We start from the raw sequence: 27,567 nt of genomic DNA, 5'->3' as shown, positions 1-27,567 counted from the left end.
AGGAGATTGATAAAGACAAAGAGATTAAGAGCATTAGATTTGAAGTAAATCCTGTGAGGTACCCATGCTGTGGCTGTGGGCCACAGTGTGAACCCCACTGAGCTACACTCTCTCTTTCCCTGGCAGAGATCACTTTGTGCAAATCATTAGCTTCCCAAGTACTGAGGGCTTTTCCGCAACTCTCGTAGGTGCGTCTGAAATCCACACGGGGCAGTACGGGGAGGAGCTGGCAGGCTTAAGACCCAGTACCTACACTCCGATTATCAGTTGTGTAATGTACAAAAAGATGGAGCCAGTAGTAAACCAGTGCATAGGAACACTGGCTACCAAACACAACAGCTTAGCACCATTAGTGCTGCTCCATGAGCCAATTTTATCCAGTTATTATGTGTAGTACATCACCATGAAGTGATGTGATTAACTTGGCAGCCAATGTGCAGGTTTGTGACTTGGTAGAAATTTATGGAACTAACACTGGTAAACAAAAGGAGAACCATCAAAAAAACGTGTTTATTGACTGAATGATCTCTGTACTTTGGCTGAGACAGTAAAAGTAGAGAAACTTTGAAACTAAATTACTTTAAAGTTAATTTTATTAAAATGTGTATATTTTCATTACCGTTTAAAAAAAAAAGTACTGAATGTCTTTCTGTTTCTCTCCCCCCCTCCAGAGCAGATACGGTGCTCCAGATCGAGGTGTAAGGCTCTACAGTTCCCTGCCCATGCGCCCAAACCCTGACGGCAAGAGACTGCCCTCTACTGGGGTAAGACTCATCTCTCCCAGCCTCCCCTCCACCCACACACCCAATGGTCTCACCCACACCTATATGTCACTTTTAAACCATAGAGCAAGCCTCTGAACTTCCCTTAGTTGCACAACAAGAGTACCTAGACATCAGATGAGAAAGACGTATCGAGTTTTTGCCGAGTCCTACAAGTATTGATAATATAAAAGAATCTGCATGAAAATAACTGAAATATGCAGTCAGCAATGTCTGGACTGAAATCACTTCCAGGAAACAACTTAACCGAACAATTAACAATTCCTCACACTTTATTCCTAACATAAACCTCTTCCTCATTCTTTGACTATGCGTTGCACCCTCCACCCCTGACTAATACCAAGCCTATAATTTTTCCCACACTCACTCTAATAGTGATAGTAAGAGTCTCCTATCCCCACCCCATTATTGACCAAAAAATAGCACCCATCCGGCATGGTGGTTGGTGTGGTATTTCTTTGGTAGCTTCTCAAAGTAGCGTAGGTTGTGCAAATGATCGGTCAACCAATCGACTCCTACTGCATTTGTTTTGACACAGAATGAAAGCCAAGTTGTGCCTTTCTGGAAATAATACTTCTACCTGTTTCACGTGAAAAAGAATAATCTGATTATGTATGAAAATTAAACATTTTTCCCTTTTTCTTTATATTTTGCTGTGTTTGGACATCAAAGTCTCATTCTTTCTGTTATTTTATTATACAAATGTTCATGGGCATGGTTGGGAAAACAAAACAAAAAAAAAAGATTACGTTTATTGAAGTTAAGTGATGGAACACCTCCAGTACTTTGACTTTGACAAAGTGCTGGAACAGTCAGTCTACTTTGTTTGTGAAACCATTCTTTCATTTTTTTAATAAAACATCTTTTTGCGGAAATCATAATTAGAATCTAGCTTGCCTTGCTTTAATGCATTTATGTAACAAAGGAGAGAAAATGAAAGAACAATAGAGCAAAAAGAGAGAATTTAATTTCATATGTCTCCCTTTTTCATGTTTCACTCCATGCAAGTGCTTTTTGAATTATCTCTTCACTGCTCCAGGGCTCAATGGGAGGAAAAGTGAGGGAGTGAGGGAGAGGAAGAGAAGAGACAGGCAGACAAAGCGAAAGCTGTGTAATATTGTTGGTGCGCACCTTTTTTAATTACAACAGAGATTGTATTGATGTCTCAGGCCACATGTCCTAAATCATTTATCAAGGGGGAGAGTGCTAACAAAGCATTTCTAAGAAACCCATCCTCTCCCAGGGCCCAGAATCATATGTTATCTAAAGTGAATATTGTTAATGCTTTTCAGTGGAGAGACCCACTTACAAATCATGGGAATGAGTTCCTTGTCAGGACATCCGTGAGGTGGTAAAGATATATATCCACCTTCATCTAATCCGCTGTTGTGCAAATTAAATTGCACCTAAATCTCGATGTGGAAGCTGTTTGTAAAATAAAGACGCTCAAAGTTATGGATAAATGTTCAGCACTGGAAAGAAGATTTGTATGTTGTCTAGTTGTTGTGTTCAGATTACACGTGTGCAAATTAGAATAGAACAAAAAAAAAAACAACGCAAAAGCCACAACACACATATACACACAGACATTATAAAAAGAGAAAATGTGTGCTATTTTTCTCCCCAACTCTCTCTTTCTTACTCACCTTTGGTTTTGTATGTTATTTCCTTTTGTCTGTTATTACCTGGGTACAGCGTCAGTACAGTAGCATACTGTAGCTACAGGCTGCATGGAGAGGAGGAGAATATAAACCACTTAACATGCAGGAGGAAACCAGACGTTTTTCCATTGCACTTATCAGGTGCTGCGGTGAGAGCAAGTGTAAAGGTGTAGTAGGTCCCTGCCCCCCCTCACCCCAGCTCCTTCCTCCCCTCTTACTTCCCTTGCACACCCCTTTTATTTTCCCCTGATCTTTATCTCTGTCCCCCACCACACCACCACTCACCACCCTCAGTTCAGTTAAAAGTGGGCTTGGCACTTCCTCCCCCCCCCCCCACCCAAAAAGAGAAAGAAAAAGCATACACACACACACACACACACACACACACACACACATTCCTTACCACCACCACCACTTCTTTTCTCTCTGTCAAGCTAACCTCCAACTCCTGCTCTTCACCTCTATGTTTCCTGTCAAGGTGCACTGCCCACCCCCCTCCCCTCCCTCCAACCACCAACTCTGCCCCCGCAACCTTTTCTTTTTCTTTTTAATTCTTTCAACATCTATTACAGCTCTAAGTGCGTATGGTTCATTTTTATAAAAGTGTTCAGTGTAGAGGGCGGGATCTGCGTTGCTCTGCGGTAATCTTCTCATACCCAGATGTAGATGTGAAATATAGACGCGAGCTTTTGTTGTATTAGTTGACTTAAATGGAATCTCACTAGTAAAACAAAATAAAACTGTATTGAAGTATTCTCAAATTTATACATAATCATCTGAAAATTTGATGAACATAGGCATCTAATCTAAACTCACTCAAGTCAACTAGGTTTGGGGATCTACGCCAGAGATTGATCCTGTTTTCTCCCTGGTGGCTGCTGAGCACCCATACTATAGCGAACAATGATTAAAAAAGCTATTGAGTGTCAAGTTGTGACATTGAACTGGCTGAAAACACTTTATCGAGTTCTAAGCCACCCTTCATTTCTTTATAATTTGCTATGAAACCCTGAAATAGGTGTAGAAATGTACCAGCATACATGGAAATACAGTAGACATACATACAGCAAGCACAGTACATGAGGGAAAAACAGAGCTTGAAGTATATTTGGTATGACTACTTCTGCTCTTCAACACAATCTGAACTCTCTTAGGCAAGCTTTCTTTTAATTTTTAAAGGAATAGTTCTCCAGTCTTCTTGAAGGACATTCGAAGCTCTTCTTTGGATGTTGGCTGTCATTTATTCCATTCTCTGACGTACTGCTTCAGTTAACTTGAGGTCTGGCATCTGGGAAGGCCAACCTATAACTGATACTGTTTCATTGTGTGCTTTTATATCCAGGTATGCCTTTACTGCACTGGCAGTGTGTTTGGGATTGTTGTCATACTTATAAAAAAGTCGTTGCCAATCAGACACTTTCCACATGGTGCTGCATGATGGATCAAAATCTGATGTTACGGTTCTACGTTCATAATTCCATCAGTGTTTGACAAGATCTCCAACACCACTGGCTGAATGCTTCTCTCCGGCCCTCTCTACACTTACTGACAAGGATATATATATATATATATATATATATATATATATATATATATATATATATATATATATATATATATATATATATATATATATATATATATATATATATATATATATATATATATAAAAAAACAAAAAAACACCCAGCACGCCCCTGCGGGCGGTTTATCCTTCAAGCTCGGGTCCTCTACCAGAGGCCTGGGAGCTTGAGGGTCCTGCGCAGTATCTTAGCTGTTCCCAGGACTGCGCTCTTCTGGACAGAGATCTCCGATGTTGTTCCCGGGATCTGCTGGAGCCACTCGCCTAGCTTGGGAGTCACCGCACCTAGTGCTCCGATTACCACGGGGACCACCGTTACCTTCACCCTCCACATCCTCTCGAGCTCTTCTCTGAGCCCTTGGTATTTCGCCGTCATTGTGGATGTTGGATATCGAAGAATCCATAGGTCCCGCATCCTATTCATATGTATATATATATATATCATATGTATATATATATATATATATATATATATATATATATATATATATATATATATATATATATATATATATATATATATATAGAAGGCATCGGTGGGCAAGAGACGAAAACAGGGCATTGTTGGAATGCTACTACGCAAGTAACCCCGGCGGAAATGGCTACATGAATAGGATGCGGGACCTATGGATTCTTATATATATATATATATATATATATATATATATATATATATATATATATATATATATATATATATATATATATATATATATATATGTATTTTTTTTAATCAAGTTTATTGAGTGTCCTGGGCCAAGGTAGGCAGCATTGACTGAGCATCAACCCAGGAGAAACCAGAACTCCCAGAGAAAACCTACCCAAGCACACAGAGGACATTTAAACTCTATACAAGTTTGAAGCCTGGATCCAGTTGCTGCTGGAGAAGCAAAGATAATCAATGAGCCACTGTGGCTAAAGCACTAAGTAATGTTACAGATTCAGAGAGGAATGTGGTCCTTTTGATTTTGTTCTGAAGCCATGATTATGGAAGCTGATGTATGGATGTGATAGAGAAAGAGTGAGGGTATTTACAGTCTTACAATATGCTGTAGGACTCAGTTGCTTACAGTGCAACTTACTGTTGCATAGCTTAGCTAACAATGCAGTGACGTGGATGCCGATGTTACATTCTTAGTTTTAGGGAAATGTGTTAAGATCGTAGGTGCTGATGTTATCCTACTGTCCATCTTGCAAGTTGTACTTGATGTGTAGTGAAAATGCTGTTTTCTAGATTTTTGATGTTCACGTGTAAATGAAAATACAAGTTTGAATATCTATATTTCTCACTGAAATGTTGCATATCAGCGAGGTTAAAAAAAAATCCATTATACGTATTTTCTTCATCAAAAGACATTCGTGAATCTAATTCTTTTGAGTACACCCATGCATACTAGCTTTCAGGCTTCTATTGCGCTGCGTTTGTTGGCACATTGCTGTGAATCTTGGCGCATTACCACCACGTATAGATTACTGGGATTGTGTGAAACCATTGGCGGGAATGTGTATTGCATCAGCCGTATGCTTGTGGATGGGCTTGCATGTGTTTATGTGCACACATAAGAACTGATAAAAGGAGAACCCACTCACACAAATGTTCCTGCTATAGTGCCAATTGCAGTAACTTAAATTTGTGCAAATCAACTTATTCAACATTGTTTGAAAATGTTATAGATTTAAATACATGCCTTATATTTCTTGTACAACTGTTTGAATGGAACAAACTTTTGTGGGCCTGACCCATTGGCACATCACTCAAGCTTAAGAGGTAACCTTACGTATGCTGAATGCATGATTGATCTAATTTAGCTCCAGTTCAAGTTTTATTTTCTATAATGGAACTAGAGTAATTGCATTTACTGAGAATGATACAATGAAATAATTAAAAATTGAGTGTTTAAAGTCATGCACAACGACTCTCAAATATGCTTCAGTGGAGGGTTGTTTAGCTCAGGTTGAATTAACATCAGTGTATCCTTAGCAGGGAGTCACACTGTTTGAGCTATCGTGTAGATGTTGTTATTGTTGTTGTTGTTTTAGCTCCTCTGCCTTGACAGTGATACATAGGGTGAAGGTTCAGAATCTGCTGCAACGCAAAGATGACAGGTTCGTTTCAGGACTCAGGACTTTGTTTTTTCACCACATCCCCCTTTCTCTCGCTCCCTCTCTCCTGCTCTCTTCCTTGCTTTGTGTCTCTCTGTGTCTTTTTCCAAGCTGATTTGGAGCCTTGCATAGTCAATTATGTAGAGAGTGAGAGAAGGAGTGGGGGCTCCAGCTTCCATATTTTGGTGTGTTATTAATATTGCATGAGCACTATTCTGTAGCGAATATCTAAGAGACTGCCTATTAAGGCAGCAGCAGGAGAAGAATGTGACAGACGTACGCACACACACACACATATATGCACACACTGTACATACACAGACCGAAAGCCAGAGAGCAAGGGTGAATCAGTCAGGATCAGGCACAGGTTGTTATAATTAGTGTTTTCCTGATTTATTACGCTGGGATAATAAGAGTGACTCATTTTCCTGTTTAATAAGTCATGTTTGTTTATCTTGACATGGCTCGCATCACACTGTACAGTCAGTGTGTTTGATGTTAGTGAGAACTGAGTAATGTTCCACTGTAATTGTGCTTTGAATTGAATATTTTAACTAACCAACTGAATAAACAAACAAAACAGATGCAAAATAAGTGCCTGTTGTAAAACGTTTCCAAGATAATTGTTATATTGCCTATTGCAAAGCAGAAGTGGTCTGATGACAGGCTATTTATTTCCTGCTGCTGGGCGGGTATCAATGATGCACGGAGTAAGTGTCAACACTGACAGGCTGAGAAGATCCCTGGTGATGACTGAGAGGCTCAGCGTGGATACTTATTGCTTTTTGGGTGCTAAATGGCAGTGACACTGTGTGGTCTGTGAGAGACTTCTCATTTCATGCCACCAGAGACTGAAAAGTTAGGTAATATCATTTAATATGAGCACATTTAAACACAAATACAATATTTAGGAATTAGATCAGATTTTTTTTCTAAAACTTACACATTGGGTGATTAGTTCTAGTATTGACTTCTCAGGATCTATGATGTCACCTTCACTTGTCCAAAGCTAATAAAGATAGGTAAAAGATAAGCCGGAAATCTTTGGAAATTTGAGAAAACATGTAAAGTGTAATGCAACAGAACATAATGTATAGTCATACAAAATATTTGATTTCCCCCCTCACAGATATATTTCTTCCAAAAAAGTAAGATTATGTTATTAAATGTATGGCAGTCTGCAGAGACAGCAGTTCAATTAGTTCACTCGTCATTAAAGTATATTTTTTTGTGTATCAGAAATACTTTGCAAAGCTTAATATTGCTTTAAATTCATTATCCATGTTAATTGTTTTATCTGAGCATCTGTATTTGCCAAATCAGGTAGGCTACCATCAATCTCAATATCAAAAATAATAATTATCAAACTCATGGGACATGCAGACGTGCCACTCCTTCATAGCTTTTTCCTCTTGCAGTAGCAATGCAAGGTGCCCAGAAAGCCCGGCCCGGAGTCAACAAAGCCAGTTAGTCTAGTCTACAAACATCACGCTGGGCTTAATGTCGAACAAGTGCTTGGTGACCTTAGAGCACCAGCTGGAGTTTAAAGAAGTCTTTAAAAGGCCGATTCTCCACAGTAATATCATCGCCCATGCCTCAAAGAGTCAGGATTAAGGCCCACTTTGCCCCACGAAAATGTAACAAATGTGTGAAAACATCACAGCCGAAGCCAATGTGGGGAGAACGATGTAGAGAGTGGCAGCGGAGTTGGTGGTAGGGGGCTTACGAACGATACAAGAGGCAGAAAAGAAGGGAGAAAGTAAGGGAAACTCAACATCTTAACACTCGCCAATCCGCCTCCATGCCAGAGATATCAATGTAGTTGGCTTTCTCTGAAATTCAAATGGCAAGAGGAAAAAAAGTAGATGAAAAAGGGGGAAAAAAAGAAACCTCTGGCTTTGGAAAGGGGAGGGGAGGGGGTGCTGAGAAAAAGACCTGTCATCTATGTATTAGTGCTCTGTAAATATTACATGAGCTCCACATTCACTCAGTTGTTTGGCATTACTTCCACTGGATGGGTATATTATTTTAGAAACCATGCCTTGTTTATGGAGAGGCATGACCTACTTCCAGACACTCCTCTCTTTCTCTCTCTTTGGTATTTTTTCTTCCCTTTCCTTCTTTCTCTCATTCCTTTTACCTCTCTCTCTCTCTCTCTCTCTCTCTCTCTTTCTCGCTCTCTCTTATTCACTTTCAATCTGCGAAATCTCAACTGGTTGTCCCTGCTGAACAATTACAAGGCAGAGAGACCCAAATGGAGATGTTTGTAGAAAACAACATGTGTATAATTAAGGTTTAATGAGCTCTTGTCAGGGTGGAATGTGCAATTAGATTGGTAATAGAAAATTCAGCCTAAATGCTAGTGGCAGAGGCTGGATGTAGAGTCAGCATGGCAGTGAATGAAAGAACAGTGAATTATTTTGAGCCCTATTGACAGAAGTAGATGGTACTGGATGCTGCATTTAGATTTAAATACATGGTGAGTTCCCAAATGCACAAAAACGTTGTGTTTTTTTCTCCCGATGGTGCTATATTGTGTGTGTTCTGTTTTTTTTTTTTTAAATTACTGGGATCCGGCACACCGGGTTGTTTTTTTGTTTTTTGTTTTTTAAAATTCTTTAACAGCTACACTGTGCAGAATAAAGCAAGACAATAAACAGAATTTTAATTGAGAAAGTAATAAATGTGCTTGTGCATGATGTATAAAAGGGCAAGTAGGTTTCAATCAAAATATCTCTATTTCTTAACAAAAAGGCAGATTTGATATTTTGTCACAGTATACCAAGCAGTAAATTTTAATTGATTAGTTGATCATTAATTTATGTCTTCATCGGTTTTGATGTTCCACATTTAATAAAATCAGAGTTTTTAAATGTAAGGTATTCACAACAGGTCAAACATTCACGTTCAACTATTTTTAAGTTGCCAAATTCTAATAGTGTAAATAGTATCACATCTTTCATGTACAGGCTTTGTAGAAATCTAGGATTTACTTTGAAATGTGTCGTGATACGGTTATTGAAAACATTACCTTTCAGGTGAATGTAACAATAAAGCACCGGTTACTACAGATGGACCACATTAAAATCACTGCCTAACATTTCTTTCTAGGTCTATGCTTTTTCTGCTACACAGGATCACTATTTTATGGGCAAACATTTCTCCATGTTTAAATAAGGCAGTTGTGAGTAAAAGCAGGTATCTTTTTGCTCTCTTCCTCTTTTCTGACAGCCTTTCTCTTGACTTAGTGGAATTGTGGCTTGTTGGTCTGGTGGAGAAGATCCATGCACACACAAAAAAATTGTGTTTGGCTCTTTCTGAATTACTTGACTAGTCCCTGAAAGAGAGGGTCCTTTGTTGGCTTCCTCCGGGACTGCCCTTGAAAGGCTCCTATTGTGTGGTAAACACTATGATATAATGCAAGTGGATTTCATAGATTTAATGGAACAAGCAGATGTGGTTTTCAAGTCTTCATGTGATGAGTAGCTGTCTGTTTCAGGTGATCAGAACCACACCTGAAAGAAATGAAATAATATACGAACGATGTGGCATTCTAAAATCATGCAAAGCTCTGACTCTGTGTTAAATACTCGTGTGGAGACAAAAATCAACACAATTGATTTGTGCATGATTTAAGTGCGATTTGATATCTCATTTGCTATATTTCACTTGATCTTCCATATTGTTGTGTTGTAAGTCAAGGTTAGGCAGAGTGGGGGCTGTTGAATGTCAGCGACGTGTTAGCTTTGTTTTCATTGTGTTAACAGGAGCACAATGGTACGATTGTCTGGCCATCTGAAACCATACACCTACCCAGAGCTTTCGGGGGTCAGAGGTGGGGGAGATGTGTGTGCCTTTAGTCCAGTGAACCATGCATTTTGAAAAAGCCAGAAACAGAAGAGTAATCCATCCAGCAAACCATCAAAAACATTCTGCTTCACTGTCCTGCACAGATACCAGATTTGCTCATCGTGAAAAATGTTCTCATCTTCCAGATACAAATTATGCCCCCCCCCCCCCCCATGTTGCTTTCTAATCAGTTATGCATTATTTTAAGATGTCATTTGAAAAGTGGCATGCTTCTTGAAGCCCCTCAACGTGATGGACAAGATCATAAAGCTGAGCAATAAACCTGAGATAAATGTTATATCTTAACACTGATAGAGGCAATTAAGTCCATCATAAGAGAGAGAGAGGGAACACTCTCCTCAGGAGACTCATTCACTTGCATGGTTTAACATGATCCCCAGCTAAATGCCTTATTTTATTTCTCCTCTCAGCTCACAGCTTACAGTCGAGCACAAATTGAGCTGATTTTTTTTTTCTTCTTCGCAGAATTTGGTTGTTCTGTCTGGTCTGCCCTTTTCTGTCTACCATCATGTCTCTCTCTCTGCCGCTCCCTTTGGCTCTCTCCTCCCCACTTCAATGTATTTGTCATGGTAATGTAAAAAATCTCAGCTGCTTCAATTCATTTCGTGCTCTTTCAGTCGAGAAAGAAGGGCAATTCTGTTTCTCCTCACTAGTTTCTGTGTTAAGGCTCTCAGGTAATGAAGACCACATTTCATCTGCATGCAGTTATATGACTGGGCGTGGCTGAGCAGGTCTGTTATGGGAAAATAAATATTATGAAAGGGCTAACTTCGTTATCTTTATCACACTGGGATCAATGTGTGTGTGATGGAACAGGAGACAGTGCACAAACACAAAGGCCAGTATGCAGAATGCATACATCCAGCTCTTAAAACATAATGCACCCACGCTCATGTCGTATGTGTGTGCGAACATACAAACCAGAGAAGCCCATATATGTAGCAGCAGAGATATCTACACGTGAACACATGCAGTGCAATACTGCTTTATATCACACCATCCCACTTATTTTCTGCACTTTGGTTATGTCTGTATGCCTGTGTGTGTGTGTGTGTGTGTGTGTGTGTGTGTGTGTGTGTGTGTGTGTGTGTGTGTGTGTGTGTGTGTGTGTGTGTGTGTGTGTGTGTGTGTGTGTGTGTGTGTGCGCGTTAATGTTTGTGTGTCTGTTTGCGTGTATATGTGCCTGCCAGTGAGTCATTGAATGCTCTAATGACCACAGTCCTGACACAGGTATTTTGACTGCTGCCTCTTTCCATCGGCACATTGACTGACATGCGATTAGTTACGCTGGTGTGGAAAACTAGGAAGGCTCATGCTGTAACCCTGAAAAAGACTGGGAGGAGGGTAAAGTCCTCTTCTCCACATCTCTGCTGTTTCATCTTTCTGTGAATTTAAAACATCTCTGGCTGCATTTAAGGGTTCTGTTATTTTGTACTCAGTACATACAGGAAAGCACGGCTGGGCTCACAGTAACCTTATGAGAAAACCATCGAGATCAATACAGGTTAGCAGGACAGTAGGAAAGAACGTTGTGTAGTTATATAGTAATAGTAGTTGGGATTTGCTATAAAACTGATCTCAAAATGCTTAGTGAGTTGACCATGTACCGATTGAACTTAAGGAATCCATTTAAATAAATGGATAAAAAAAGCCCTGAGTCCAACATATTGAGGCTGTACAAATTTTAATTTTGGGTTAAAGAGAGCTTTCATATCTAAGCAGTACTCAGCACTGGCGAATACTTTTCAGCATAGTCCGACCAGTATTTTGGCAGCCCAGTGTTATTGCCCACTGTCAGCTATTTGCCAGTTATTGGTATCAGCTTTTTAAACACCTGATAAATGAAAAATTAATGTCTGTAAAGAACAGACAGGAGAAACACCCCTCATCTGTGTTACAAGTGTTGATATTGCCTAGAGGAACACTCTACAACTTTCATATTGACAACAAGTGTTTGGAACGCCACAAACACAACAACCACCTGATCAAAGCAGAGTCTGGGACAGTGTAAATGAATAAATAGATAACCACACATGACAAATGAGGTGAAAAACTGTTTCTGACATAAAGGACATAAATATCAGCCTATGTATCACATTTTTAAATCACCAAGTATCGGTATGAATATAGGTCTTAAAATCAGCCCTATATCTGTCGAGCTCTGTCGAGTTCTTATTTGTTCATTACTGATTTGATTTAGTTGAATTTTAGCATAAAACTTGTTGACCCTTTTTTAAGTTCTGTAAACATTAAAAATAATGTTTGTGACATAACCGTTGGGTACAAATGGTATGACAATGCAGTTGTTTTTGGACAGTGATTGTGGTGAAAAATACAAATATTTATTCTTGTCTATGAATTAGAATAATCTCAGTTCATACTCCTCCATCTGCTTCCCAGTGCTACATGAAAACGTGATGTTTTACTTCCATCCTCAATATAATCTATGCTTATCTAAACAAAAAACAGAAATATTTAAAGTACATTAATACAGATTTATATATCTACTATAAAATATAAAATTACTTGCTATGTATAAACCTGAAATATGACAGAGAACTGATACTGTGAAAGTTCATTATCCATTTGCATTCATTTCATCGAACATAACAAATAAAGGCAAATATGATTTATTCCTTACAGAAGATTACTGTATCTACTATCCATTAAAAAACAAATCCAGTGTTATTTAAAAGTTTAAAAAAATCCTAAATGTCATTTATCCCATATAAAAATATTATTCAATGAATGGATGAAACTAGATTAAACTAAAGGTGTGAATCCATGTTTGAAGGCTTTGCAAAACTCAGTTTCTGATATGCTGCGTTTCAGTCAACTGTTCTATAACCTCTGCAACTGTGGTGCACTTCCTGCATCAAACTGACATTGGTTTGGCTTTACGCAAACACAAAGTTATTTATAGCATCTCTCCCACTTTATTTTCTCCCTCCCATTCTCTCCCTCACTCTCTATTTGCATTTCTGCTATGCAAACAAGAAACTGGTGTCAGCTGCATCAGTTCTACAGGCCTAACTTGTCCCTTTTCTTTCTCAAGCCTCAATCTTTTTCAAAAATTTTCTCCTCTTCTGTCTCCCTGTAGCTTTCTACCTCTCCCACCTTCACCCTGTTTTTCCTCCTCCCTTCAACCTCTCTCTCTCTGTCTGTGTTTTCCTTTGCTCAATTGTTTTGCTGTAGATTTGACCGCTATGATTAATGACCTCGAAGCCACAGGAAAGCAAACACAGAGAGACACGACATGCATGCTGTTCTCTTACAAACCTCCCTTTTTCCTCATATATCCGCTACTTCTATGTTCACACATTATGACTTCTAGGGAAAACATCTTCGAATTAAGAGTCAGATTATACAAAGTCAAGATTTGGTATACTTTTCAACTTATTTTTCCTTTATTTTCATCCCTTATTTCCTGATTACTTTAGTAGATTAAATGTTTGCCAAAGGCCTTTATTACAATGAATTACGTGTTTTTTAGCATCATCTACTCTAAGGTCAGAGCCCTTGTCTGTCTTCTCTCTGTTTGAAATGAGGAAATTAATCTCAGTGGTCAGTTAAAGGTCTTGGAGGCTAGCAGTCAGAGGTCAGTGGTTAGAGATAAGCATCAAATTAGGCCTTCAGAGTCTTGGTCAAGTACACTTTTGTATCTTTATTTATTTCAGACATAATAAAACAAACAAAACAACCAATATATACTCGTCTACATGTATTTTCATTTACGAATATGAATATATGTGTAGATATACACACACACACGTATTTGTACAGACAAACAAGAAAAATATAATAAAATAAAACACATTCGTCTAACATGAGATAACACTTCAGCTAGGTGCTTGGCTGAACGAAGCTCATTCAGAAAGATTAGAATTGAGTTTGGCCTTTAATAACACAAAAGAAAAGGTATGCAAGTGCAGCTGGTTAGCTTAGCGCAGCATAAAGACCAGACACAGTCTCATCTAAAAAAATAATTGCTGCTAAAACTTCTTGTCCTTACTTCTTTCTAAACAAATAAAATGTAATGAGATAATGTGTTAACTGGTAGGTTTTCTAACCCTTTTTTAAAGGTCTTTACTCAGATGAGCTGGTTCCTCAGCCAAGTGAATCTAATTGCCTGTTTTTTAAATTATTGTCATCAATTTGGTGTCGAGACAGGAGAATGGTATTGGTGGTTTCATCTATGTCTAGGCAAGAAAGGGGAGTAATTTCGTTTCACAAAAGGTAAAATCATTCCTTTTGACGTACTCCAGATTAGAGTGAGAGCATTAAATAAAAATCAGCACAGCATGACAACCGAGGTTTGTAAAAACTGTGTGTACAGTACACTCACCAGTTGTTAACCTCACAGTACCAGGAAATGATTATTTTTACCTTTTCCTCTGATTTTAGATGGTGTTTATTATTTTAACAGCTCTGCCCTTGGAGACTCCTCCCATTGTGTAGCAAGAGCACAGTTGCAGACCTCAGTTTGCTCCTTTGACATTTGATATAATTGTTTTGCACTTACCCTGTTTTGCTCATTGAGATCTGGTTTGCAGTTGTGAAAATAAACTATTCTAAGACACCTTGACATCTAGCACAATGTGAGTAGGACAGCATGTAAAATCATTCTCCAAGAGCAAGAACGTGATTGTATTTTCATTGCAGAATACAATGATTGTTCCTTCTGCAAACTAATAGTGCTATCAGGCAGAAATTATTGCACTAGAAGTAACAGTTCCATCAGAGGCTGAATGATAACATGGAAATGGAACTGGGGCTTCGAATTGAATAATGTTGCAAGGAATTGCCTTTGTACTTTGGTTTGTTTGTTGCCCTCAATGTGTTATGTATGAAGATGGAAATAAATGTTAATGAAAACTGTGCTGGAGTTGAATCTGAGTATAACTTAAATGGAAATATTGGAATGTTAAGGGAAAAAAATCCCAGAATTGATAAAAAAGAACAAGTGATTTGCATAAATTGGTCCCTGCAACACTTTGCATGTGGTGAAAAATTGCTACAATAAGACCCGGGTCCATTTTCAGTCACCATGCCAGAGCTTGAGAAACACCCTCCCACTCTGACTCACTGTAGGCACAAACCAGTCACGTTATTTGACCTTACAGTAGCAACAGTAATTCATCTCGGCCACTACTAGCTGTCTTGAGGTGTGTTTTGTTTTCTCATAAATGGTTGGTGCCAAATAGTGTCAGACAGAGAGGGAGGGAAGGCCTCTGGGAGAGTGTGAGCGAGCGTGCGTGTGTGTGAATGTGTGCGCATGTTTATATGCCCGTGTCTTTTGAGCTGCGGCCTCTGGCTGTGACCCCAGTGTTAATCACTGTACAGCCAGAACAACCACAGGCTTCTGTCGCCACTACTGCAGCTACAGCCCTTCTCCTCTCCTCCTTTATGTCAGTGTCATTCATGCTCCCTGTGCTTTTTTTAAATGTATCTCTCTAACCCCCCCCCCCCAAATACCTACAGTATGTTCCCTACTTGGCCTCCTACTTGCACAAGATCGCTATCCCCTTCCCCATTAGCTCCAGGATACACCCTTGTCGTTCTCATCGCCTCTCCATAACCTCAAACTGTCACCTTTTCTCTAGCCTATGCCTCCCCTTTAGGCTTCTTTAGCTTGGTATTTCTGAGCTATGAAATCGCTGGGCTGTCCTGTCCTGTCCTGATTTAACTAGCAAAGTGCAGAACAAGCTAAAGGCTGTTCTCTTTGTGTGTATCACTAAATAGGTGGCAGGGTTGGTAAAAATGTTGGCTTGGGATGTTTTTTGTCATGTTTTTCATGTTGTTTTTGGTTATTAGTGTATTACGTGACAGGCTGGTGTCATATCATAATTTGATAAATTTGATAATGTTTTGCTTTACATTTATGATTTTTTTATTTGCAAATATAACAAGCAATATAAACAAAGACGATCAGCAACTTGTGGGTCTGAAAAACTTGCAAGTATGCAGAAGTGCCAAAAAGTGTACTTCTTAAAATGTCCACTTGAGGCTGGTTCCCAAAGCAGGTCAGTCCCCACAGACTGAAACTGTGAAACTGGTTAAATAACAAGTTTAACGGCAGAGAACGTAGGTGACCTTGTTTGTGATGTCGGTGACTTTTAGACAGCTTTTAATGCAATGATCTGAATTTTTCCGACAGTGTGGTTAGTTGTGCAAACAGACTATACAAGTTTTGTTCCAAATTCTCTTTTTGTATTTATATTAATTTGAATTAAGGGTGTGGTGGTTAACACTATCACCTGTTATCAAGTAAGTCCTGGGTTTGAATCCCCTGGCCGGCTGGGGCCTTTCTAGGTGAAGTTTACATGTTCTCCCACAGTCCAAAGACACGGATGTTAGATTCATTGGTGATTCTACATTGGACTTAGGTGTAAACGGTTGTTTGTGTCTCTGTTTTAGCAGTGCAGTAGATTGGCGACCTGTCAAGGTTGCACGCTGCCTCTTGCCCCATGACAGCTGGGGTAGGTTCCAGCCTAACTGCCAGTCTGAATTAGATAAGCAGAATATGGATGGATGGACTTGCAATTAATTAGCAGACCTGTGCATCTCACACATATATTCTAATGATGCAGCTTGGGTAGCACTCAAGTCTCTTGTCCTGACGTAGTGAATTCTGGTTCTAAAAAGCACATAGATGGCAGCGATCATAGTGCTAAAGCTGAAGCTTCAAAGTGGGGCTAAAAAACAATTGGTAATTTCATGGTATCTACATCTTTTTGTTTTTTAAATGTAATTCCATGTGAAAAACTTGTCTCATCTTAACAGAGTGATCTTAACAGAAATATTTTTTAATGCTTGTCTTTGTTAACATTTAAACTAGAAACTCCTGTACTTGTTCAAGCAGACGTTCTAGCACAGTAGATCAGTTTCTTGATTAATACTACGTAATAGCTGACTTACAAAGGTTATTTACTGCCATCAGTGCTGCCTTTGATTAACCTTTCATGCTTACAAATCAGCACCTACAGAGCCTCAGAGGCTTGCAAAACAATATACTAATAATGGCAGTACTAGCAGGCTAATGTTGAGAAAGACATAGATGACTGATGTTGCACTAAATGCAAATGTTAATTTAACACAAATCAACATTTGTTAATTTGCATTAAATACATGCAGTAGTTGACGATGGCAATGTCATTAAGTAAAAAAATAATCTAATGATGGTGGTGGAGCAAAACTCCCCAGAGGGACAATCCCCGAATATTAGATATTTGTACTTTATTTTATGAAAATATGTCCCATACATGTTAAACTATTTAAAAGTGGTGGACTCACTGACCAACCAACAGACCGTTTCATTCTAGAGCGATTGGAAAGAAAATGAAAAAAACCTTTTCTTTAGTAGATATGAATGTGCAAGATTGACTGACTGAACCAACTGGGTAGTCAACTAACTAGACATCGGTGGCTGCAGTTGCGATTATTACTCTGTTGTGCCTTTGTTGCTTCATGACACACGGAGAATAATGGCAGTTAGGTGTGCATAACACTTACAAACACACACTCAGGCTGTAGGCAAGCTAAGAGGAAGAGTGTGAGTTACACAAGCTTTGACAGGGCCTAAATATACAAGTCTCTAATGAACTGTAATTACTGACATTCACTGGAGCATCGAGGTCTATTGCAGTCATTAGGCTGCAGTGTTACACTCTTTCTGTATCGGCACTGACTGACAGAATTTCTTTTTTTTTTATCCCTTTTGTGATCTGTTGGCCTCTGCCTCACTGTTTTCTCATCTCTCTCTCTCACTCCCTGTGTCTCTGCACTACAGTTTGATGGTGACAACATGTACATGAACGAAAACAATCACGAGTTCCTCGCACCAAACCAGGTGAGTCCAAATTTCTAATAATGGAAGACCTTAAATAGTCTTGAAGCCATTTTTCTTTCACTGTTGTCAAGTCTTGTTGAAATGTACAATAAGTCGCTGTTACTGAAAGGAACCACACACTTATGTGACATAAGCTGAAAGCAAGTGGACTAAAGATATTTTATTATTTTTTAGACTCACAGATATGCCACACAGAACATGCTATATTCCATATGTTGCATGCAAACAAATAAAATGATGTTACAATCATTCAAAGAGCAATTAACAGTAAAATTGGTAATGTAGTAATAAATGCAACATTTTTACATATGTACTTGACAATGAAATTTATGGACTACTTAATCTGCTTATTCAAATGCCTCTTTTAAAATTAAGCACTGTAAGCGCATTTTTTAAAGAACTATATTCTTGAAATATAAGACATGATGTTTATTAAATATACGATTGGTTACGTCATAATATAAAACATAAAACATGTGTTCTTGTCTTTTATAAGTTGAAGCTGAACACTGCTGCTACGTTTATAGTGCAGTAGGCACTGGGTTAGCAATTCATCACAGTACTAACCTATCATGATTAGATTTCTGCTAAGTACACAGAAACCAGAGAAGCTAAACCAGTGAAACTATGCAAATTTCCCATAAAAAGAGCGTTGACCTTACTGTAAAGTGACAGTCGTCATACAATTTTACTTCCCTATATTCCTGATATTCAGTCATTCTCTTTGCACACAATTTTGGCAAAAGCCGACATAAAGAAATGTTTTGGCTTCATTACAAAGAATTTATTAAGTTAGAATGGGCGAGTCACTGCTCTTCTATAGCACATGGCAACCCTGCCAGATACACTGTAGCACAGCTGGTCATGAACAACTGGGAGACCATATGGTTGTGTTTGGACTGGGGGATTTGTGGAGTTTGGGAATAAGCCCATCTGACATACACAGGGGAGCGGGGAATTTGTCCCTGTCAATTGCAATTATTAAAACCAACCCGTAGGCTACAGTAGTTCTGTGTTTCAGTTGCATTTGCTTTTTTGCTAAATTTCTTAATGCTCTGGTTTGTTAAGGTTTGGCTTATGGCCCAGAGTAGGACACAGAGCTGCTTGTGTTGTCTTTTCTACACATGTAAAGTTAATTCAGAAGGCTCAGACTATTAGGACTGCCACAAAGTCATTTTAAGTGGGACAGCGCTGTTATTTGACAGATTTGTCATGCAGATACTTCACTTTCTAAAAAACTGCTAACCACTACTTTTATCAGTTAATTTCATATAGCACATGTGGCTTTACTGTAGTGCTGATTGACTGATTAGACATCAGCACCAGTTACTGATGGGAGGGCGAAGCATTGCGGTTTGTTAGAGAAGACAAGAGTGAGCGGCAGATAGGTAGAAAACAGGGAAGCAGGAGACAAAGAGACAGAGGGAAATAGCGTGAAAGACGGTGATAGGATGAGAGACGATTTTGCTTTGCTCTGTGTTATACTTTGTTTACTCAAGATCCCCTCACATTTGACATGTGCCTTGCTCTATTCTCCGCTTCACCAAGTTTAGCCTCTCGTTCCCTCTGACAGCTAGAATCAGGGAGGCCTAAGGGGTGGACACACACTCTGACAACAAAACATAGAGATGGGAAAATCCAAAAATCACTGATCTGCACCTCTTTAGCTGTGCTACATTTTTTATCCAAGCAGATTTTTAAATAGTGCGATCGCGCTGGAAAAAAGTCACTGTAAATAAAGGTTGAGGGCACCTTTGTTGAGACGGTTCACTGAACTTTGTCAATTTGAATAATCGTCACTAACCCATTCTACTTACTCTTACATTACACCGTCTTCGTGGTCAGCACACACAAAATGTAACCTCACTCGTTTTATGCATTAACTTTTCAATTAATTATTTCGTTGTAATGTTCTCAAACTACCACTCGGTAGCTCATTTTCATCATGCATTTCACATCAACGACATCATAAGCACTAATAAAGGGATTTTTTATATCCATGCATGCTTTCCGTTTCAGTGTTTAATCACTAAATTTGGAACAAAGCCGCAGTTTGATTGACATTATCAAAGCATGTTTTGATAAAGTGCAATCATTTCTTGCACTAATGCGACACGAAAAATACGATTCTATACCTGCTAGTATATGCTTCGTGTTCCTCAGAAGCAACTGCATTAACGCTCGTGCTGTTTGCAAGTGTTTAGGTAAAACAAGACTTATCCTTTATTAATTAGTGTTATTCTTACAGAACAGTTGGGTGCGGTATACAGCAGTGTGCTCTGCTATTCTCAGTATGTTCTATCTCGAACTTAAACTAATCATACTGCCTAAAGCTGACTTTTCTGTGGTTGCTGCTTTATTATCTCCCTCAACTTATCTTTCACCCATTTTCTCTGACTCCCCCTCTTTTGCTCTTTTGCTCACTGTTTCTCTTTTTCAGTCTCTACCCCCGTTGCATTTAAATGCATTTGGGTCAGCAGTTCTGCCTCGAAACTCTGTGAAGAGTGTATTTTTCAGTGCTCGGCTTTCTCTCACTTCGGTTTCACCATGTAATTGCTCTATTTAACGTGGCTTACCTATATGAATTAATTTTCTATATGTCTTGCACATTCATATAGGTCATTCACAGGGTGCTGGTGAGTAAATCTGGCAACGCAACCTTATCAGACTGTTCAGTGCTTAGATGGGTACGTTCTAGTGATGAGTCACAAGGAAATGGGGTCAGTGCCATTGTCATATCGATGTTCCCATGAGCATCGCTGTCTGACCCTCCTTAGTTCTCTGTAGAGTTTCTTTTCCCCCCAAGCAGAGTGACAAAGTGTTAGTGATTCAATGACAAGGTCATGGACCCTGGTCTTAGCATCAACAAGCTCTTTGTCTGCCCCTGTGGCCACTGGCCATTGTCCTGGCATCATTGTAGAAAAGAGTAACCAACGAGAAGAAGCTCTGGTATTTCCTAGTGTTGTCACAGTTTGAACTGAGAAAATCTCCACAGTGGCAAGGATTAGAGCACCTCCTAAGTAGAGAGGCTTTTGTATCATAAAGGTCTTAGTAGACCAGATCACCTGAGGTAAGATTCCTCTCGCTATAACTAAACAGAGCAGTGCGAAGCGACACGATCAAAGATAATGCACTGTGAGAGATTCCTTCTCATAGCTCCACAGCAAAGTGAAAGAAACAGTATATACTTCATCAGCACTTTACCTTGACAATGTTTTCTTTTGATGTCTTTCTCCCTGACTTATGAATTAATTTAGCAGAACTGCTGTTTGAGAGAAATATGTCACAGAAAAGAGAACACGAGGAGGAAATGGAAGGGGGAGGGGTGGAGATGGAGAAACTGCACAGGGGAATAATTCGGCTAATGGAGTGACTGTTTGGATATTCAGCAGAAGTAGGAATGGAGATTATGATCTCGCAATTAGCGTAACAAGGTTTTATTGATTGGCTGCTGCTGTAGCGTCTTTACTGCCAAGACTCTGCATGTGGCTTTAACATGCACAGTGTGTGTAGCCCAGCCAGTCACACTAGTTCTACTACTACACCACTACCAGAGCAGAATCTAGCTCGGTGTTACCATCGAGCCACGGCCATTTCCTGATCATCAAAGCTGAAATATTATGGATTGTCGAGTTGAAAGGGTCTGTTTGAATGCCTGATGATAAAGTGGACTACATTTGCATTTTCCGCTCACTTTTAAGTTAATGCACTGCCCTCCTTCCCCTTTGAGTGAAAAGCAGGTATAAAAAGGCAGCTTCTGATAGCGAGCAATTTGAAAGTTTGTCTGCCTGTTTTACATGCTCGGAGTTCGAATGATGTTTTCATGGTAAGTTTGATGCAATTTCTCATCTCACTTACTATTTTGTAGCTCATTGCTGGCAAGGATTATGGAAGTCCCATGGGTGTTGTAATTGTAATTAGAGAGGTGACTGCCAACAGCAGATCTGTTAGACATGTTAGACACGGAGAACTAGACAAAGATCGATGGGAATATTTTTATTTTTGTTTGGTTGGGTTTTTTTTTAGGACAGTCAGCAGCTGTGAACATCATTATGTTTATTAAACAAGTTGTCAGATTAAACTCATAATGGGGCTTTTGTGTGATTTTTTTTCATCTCGTGTTTAATGAGAGATTTATTGGCATAAGAGCTCTTGTTAACAGATCTGAACAGATATGCCTGTCACATATTCTGGTGCTTAAACTTGCAGGAACTCCCCCCTTATGAATATGATTAAGTCCTTCTCTAAAGCTCCCTTGTGTCTCTCATCTTCCACCATATGTTTCTGATGAGCCATTGTAGAACATGATCCCATAGTCTTTTATGTCCAACCTTTGACAAATCTATCACCTCTTCCCTCTATGCTCTGAATTAAAGGCCCATTCCACCTTTCCAGTTTAGATGAATAATTCTCTTGTTTGGCAGCAGCCCAAAGCCCAGCCAGCATGTCTGGAACCTTGGTGGAGCCTGATTGGTCCGGTTCAGTCGTGTGTGACTGACAGGAAGCCCGCTGATTGGGGGAGACCGTATCTTTGGATCGTTGCACTGATTAAAGCCTCTCGGCAGCATTTTGTACACTCCCGCCGTTCGGGGTCCCCGCACTAGCGCCCTGGCACTGCTGGTCTGAATTACAGCTTGGTCGCATTAGTCTGATTTACAGCTTCCTCCTGCTGTTTAGATTGGAGTTGGGTACCAGAATGGCAGGCTCCTCCTCTACTACACTTCCACCTGCCCCCTCCTCTTCCTATTGATTCCCCTACTTTGTGCTTTACCCTCTACCCATCACCCCAATATCTCTAACCCTTTTTCTGCTGCCTCTTTTATCCCACCTCACCTGGTTTACTTTCCTTTTGACTCTCAATCCTCTACTAGTTCTTCTAGGTCACCCTTTTCTTCTTCCCCGATCCCTCAATTTTGCTTTTTTTTTTGCCTTCATTCCACTTCCCAATAAACTGTCCTCATACTCCATGTACACCCTTGTACTTGTCCTTCTTTTCAAATGTCCCTCTAACCTCTGACAACATCCCTTTACCTTTCCTACCCAGCAGATCTCCCTCTCGCTCTTTCTCCCTTTCGCTCCCTCACTGCATCTTTTGTGAAAATGAAAACAAAGAGCAGCCTGCCAAAATATTTCTATAGCCATTCGCTGACGAAGCAGGGAGCGGAGACAAAGCAAAAAGATGTGCAGGCATATTTGTCGCGGCAGCAGAAAGATGGAAAGCTCTGTCCCCGTGGCCTTTTTACAGTCATTTGGAAACTCCCCACCTCTCTCTCCTCTCTCTCTTGCCCTGTTTAAAAGCCCTCTGTTTGAAATACTCATCTGACATGGCATTATATATAAATGCACAGCTGTGTATTTGTATAAGGGCCTCGCTCTGCTAAGCTGTCCGTCCCCATGTTGCCCTAGGTGATCAGATGAAACTAATGCGATTCAACTTTAATGTGTTTCTGCAGGCCTTTCACCCAACTGGATAAAACAATAAGGAACAAACACCCACTCTTGCTAGGGTATAATAGAAATTGGGAAATGCAGTGTCTAGTCAGCCTTTTCATAACTGTTTTTTATTTGTATTTATTCATTTATTTTTAATTTTTTTAGTAAAGTTTCCCATGAATTGGTTTTTCCTCACGGCTGTGAAAAAAGGTTATGGGTTATTATAGAGGAAAATGTACCATTCAGCCACAATTCATTAGCAAAATACCTGGTTAATTATTGATGCAATATCTTCAAGGTATGAAAAAAGCCCAGACTTGCTATCGATCTATGTTGACTTATTTCCTGTGCTTAGAGAAAGTAGAAATGAGGTGGTACAATTTCTCTTATTAAACTAGTTAAACAGCGCACAGCAAAAATGTTGGTACAAAGCCTAAGGCAAAAAGGCTTTTATAGTTTTATATTAAATGTATTTGTGAGTTGGTTTTATCCCTCTATGTAGTGCTGTAGGGTGGGGTTATAGGAAACACAGTGGGCAAGAGCAGAACACAGACCGCAAAAGCCAGCACACAATCTAACCCTCTCTGTAAAAATGTACAGCGGATTGACTGGACAACAAGACACAGGTGGGAGCACTGCACTGGGGCCATAATTAACCACCCCACACTCACTGTTCTCAATGAGGGAAATTACAAAGGAAGGAAGATAAAGACAGGAAGTAAATACAAAAACATGACACACGATAGCTATCAAAGTAAAACAGCCAAAAGCCAAATAATAAGGATGCACTAAGACAGGTTAACAAAGAAAGCACCAAGACATGGATGAGATAGAGGAAGGAGAAAACAGGGAAACACTGAGATACTGGACACGAAAGAACATTAGAAGAAAATTAGAAACTCTGGAAAGAGAGACACATTCAAATATGAACTGATTACTCGACAAAAAACCCTAGATCCCTTTGGTTATCGCAAATACTCCCATACACAATGACTAATATGCAGAGAAACTAACAGAGGAAAGTTGGACTGGGCGTGTTAGGTATTGTAGACAAATATTCAAATCATTATTTTTTTTTAACTCATGGTAGTCCCAGAAGTTAAGTACAAATAAAAATATACATTTATTTGACAGTTTAACTGTTACTTTAATTACATGCATTTCACTACACCCGTAGCCGCCGACAGCTATGGTCAAGCTCTGACTGTTGTATATAAACAACTTAGCTGTAAAACTGTGGCTCTATTCATAACTTTATTCATAAATAATTAAGCTACTGTTATTGCGCTTTATGCATGAATGTTGGATTTAGTTTACTTTATGACTCTGCAGACATTTAATGAACTCCTGCAAAGATCTGTGAGCAACTAATATCATTTTAGCTCCTGTTAATACTTCGTCACATCAGAATATAGAACCAAACACCTGACAGGACTAAACATAACCTATGTTTTGTCTTGTGCAATGTTTATGGAACAGTATGTGCCGTGATCTAGCAATAGGCTTGATGTTCAAATTCTGTCCTGCAAGCATTTTCAACTTGAGTGTTTTTCATAAGGGAGGAGCTTTGATGCTTCCCTTGATTTTGTTACAAGATTTGTTTAGTCAGCATGATAGCAGTAGACTGATAGTGAAAGCATGTGGCATGTAATGAGAACTGGAAACACTGTACTAATCTGGGTTAGCACTGAACCAAACATACTTAAAAGAGTAACTTCTATATCTGAATTTGTTGCCAACTTATGACCAAGAATTAGTATTCACATTAGCATCTCGTTGGGGTTGCACACATTAACAGTACAGCTTGCTAAGAGTGACTATGCTAATATCCTGAGGTTTAATTAATATAAATAAACTGGCATAAAGCTTGTGATAGCTGCTTGAGCTGATATCCCTGTGTTGATGTTGTTTTTGGATCAACATACTTAATGTTGGTCAAGGTTCAATATTGCACGTGACCAGTTCTGAGTGGAGATCAGCAGTTTTTTGTGTTTTTTCATGTCACAAAACTATGACATCATATGGTAGCAATGTGATTGGTAACTTGTAGTGCTGAACCTGGACCAACATTAGTTATTAATGATCCAGGGACAACACTAACACAGGTATAGGCACCATGTTAATTTAGTGCACACAGCAGCTCGCAATTATTAGATAAGCCTGAATGTTTGCTCTTAGTGTATTTTGTCATGTAATTGGCAAAATTGTTGCTTGATGGCATATTAATGGATTAAAAGCCTGTAGTTATCAGAGTATACTTCAGAGTCAAGATACATGAAACTATCATCAGAGACATTGAATACAGTAGAATCCTGAATTGAAACCTATGGGAGAGTTTGTTAATAGCAGAGGTGGTGGTAGAAGTATAACTGAGGGTGGGAAAAGAAGCTTTTTAAGAGTTTACTTTGGGGTAAAGTTGGCCATTGGATTTTTTAAAATTCAGTTTTATTACCTGGCAACCACTAAAATTAAAGTAAATTAGGATAATGCTTCAAAAAAGAATAAGCACCCAGAGGCGTTTCAAGATGGCTGCCCAGTGGCAAGACTTAACGGCAGTTGGTGTAAAATAAATGACTTGAGGCTGTGTTAGAGAAACTCTAGGAGCTCACCAAAATCAGGTAGCTGCCTTCTGGATCGACTGACTGACCGGCACGCAGCCTAGTTAAGGCTAGCATGTTCTTGTGTACATGTAACTCCTTTTGTGGACACTTTGGTGATACATGAAGTATGACTTGCAGAGCAGAACTCTAGTGAGAGACAGGAAGGTTCATTGACCCTGGAGAGCTGTCTCCTCCACTCTCCTCCATTCACAACCAGCCTCTTATTAACAATGGCACCAGGAGTACGACGGTCCAGATGTTATTCTCCTGCTCCCACCAGCTGTGCCAGCCTCCAATACACAGCCTCATTGACTCTGAACCAGCGAGGCAAGACACTTAAGAACACACTGACACCGGACTCACACAGAGTGTGCAATCTCTTACAGTAGGTTTTTGTTTTGAAAAGGGGGATTCCTAAGAAATGTTCACAAAAGCATTTAAGAGCTGAAATGACACACACATGGACACACAAATGCCATATGCACTCTCACCCACCACATGCTCTTTACACCCCCTTCTCCTGGTGTAGAGTTAGCAGCAGAGTTATTTGTGGGTGACAAGATCCTAACAATTCTGAGAATAATGCACATTTGTTTGGATGACTGCGCCATCAGCACTCCCTTTGTTATTTTGAACATTGTTAGAGTCAGTTTGTAAGGATCCATCAACGCTTTATTCTGCTGGGGTTTTTTTTTTTTGTCCATTTACTTGTTCCTATAACAATAATTAGTTTTGTCATTCAGCCACAGTAGCACTATTGTCCACCTCCTAATAATGATTTTTGACAGCGGGCACAGAAAAGTAGATAACTGAAGAGTCATTAAAAATTAAAAAACAGTTGACTGGCTGCTGTTTTGGGCCTTGTCGAGTCTCTCTGCTTCTTTGACGTAGTCGTAACTCAGCAATACCTGTGGCTGTTGTTAAGTGTTGTTGAACAGGCGGTGGTGTGCCAATGAGAAAAGCTGAAAAGGCTCGGGTGTTTACGAGACATGGCTGCTCCCAACATGAAGCGACAGAGGGACTCTGGAAATAATACTGTATGTGTGTCAGTATAACATTGTAATTCTAAATTCACACTGTCACACAATAAGTTTGCTTGGGATTCTAATTTGAAAAGTGGGATTCATCTCTTTCCCCATGCAGCTTGATTTTCTGCTTCTTCCTCTCCGGTTCATCCTTTCTCCTCTCACTCTCTCCAGCCCTCTTCTCCACCCACACACACCAGTATCAACATCAGCATCACTCTAGATGACTATTGGGAAACCTGAGCTATCTTGTGCAACCATGGTTTACTTTTTCCAGCTGCACATACTGGGGATCACAGTTTTCACTGTATGGCATCTGCATGTCATTACCACAACAGGGTCCTGAACTCTTTCTGTGTTTCCAACAGCAAATACAGATATTTTCAAAATAAATATCAGCAAACAACTCAATTTGACACTAACACTTTTCTATTTTATCATGTTTGACAGCTATTTAAGAAAGATTTTATTGTTGTGTGTCAATTGAAAGTTCAGCAGCAATTATGTGGTTCTTATAGTTGACAGTGCTTCTCCATTAGTTATCTCTTTTGCCAATATTAAGTGTTTTTTGATAGTGAAGAAGAAATAGAGACAGCAAGAGCAAGGAAGGTCAGTAGCACATTTTTATTGGATCAAATTAATATGGAACAACCCCCCAAAAA

At 39.4% G+C, this 27,567-nt stretch overlaps 1 protein-coding gene across 2 annotated transcripts in view; it reads left to right on the top strand.

The window, feature by feature from the left end:
* tox2 (TOX high mobility group box family member 2) overlaps positions 1-27,567 on the top strand; it is a 91,680-nt gene that overhangs the window by 27,561 nt on the left and 36,552 nt on the right. For both annotated transcript variants that reach the window (XM_085407475.1, XM_085407473.1), the window contains exons 2-3: positions 672-764; positions 17,788-17,847. In XM_085407475.1, the coding sequence (XP_085263601.1) occupies positions 672-764; positions 17,788-17,847 (153 nt within the window). The remainder of the gene's footprint in view (positions 1-671; positions 765-17,787; positions 17,848-27,567) is intronic.

This window comes from Rhamphochromis longiceps, linkage group LG5, assembly GCF_057381845.1.
Source record: "Rhamphochromis longiceps isolate RC_006_pf linkage group LG5, R_longiceps_female_GT1.1, whole genome shotgun sequence".
NCBI lineage: Eukaryota > Metazoa > Chordata > Actinopteri > Cichliformes > Cichlidae > Rhamphochromis > Rhamphochromis longiceps.
The sequence above is the reverse complement of the archived record's forward strand: the minus strand, read 5'-3'. Positions and strand labels throughout refer to the sequence as shown.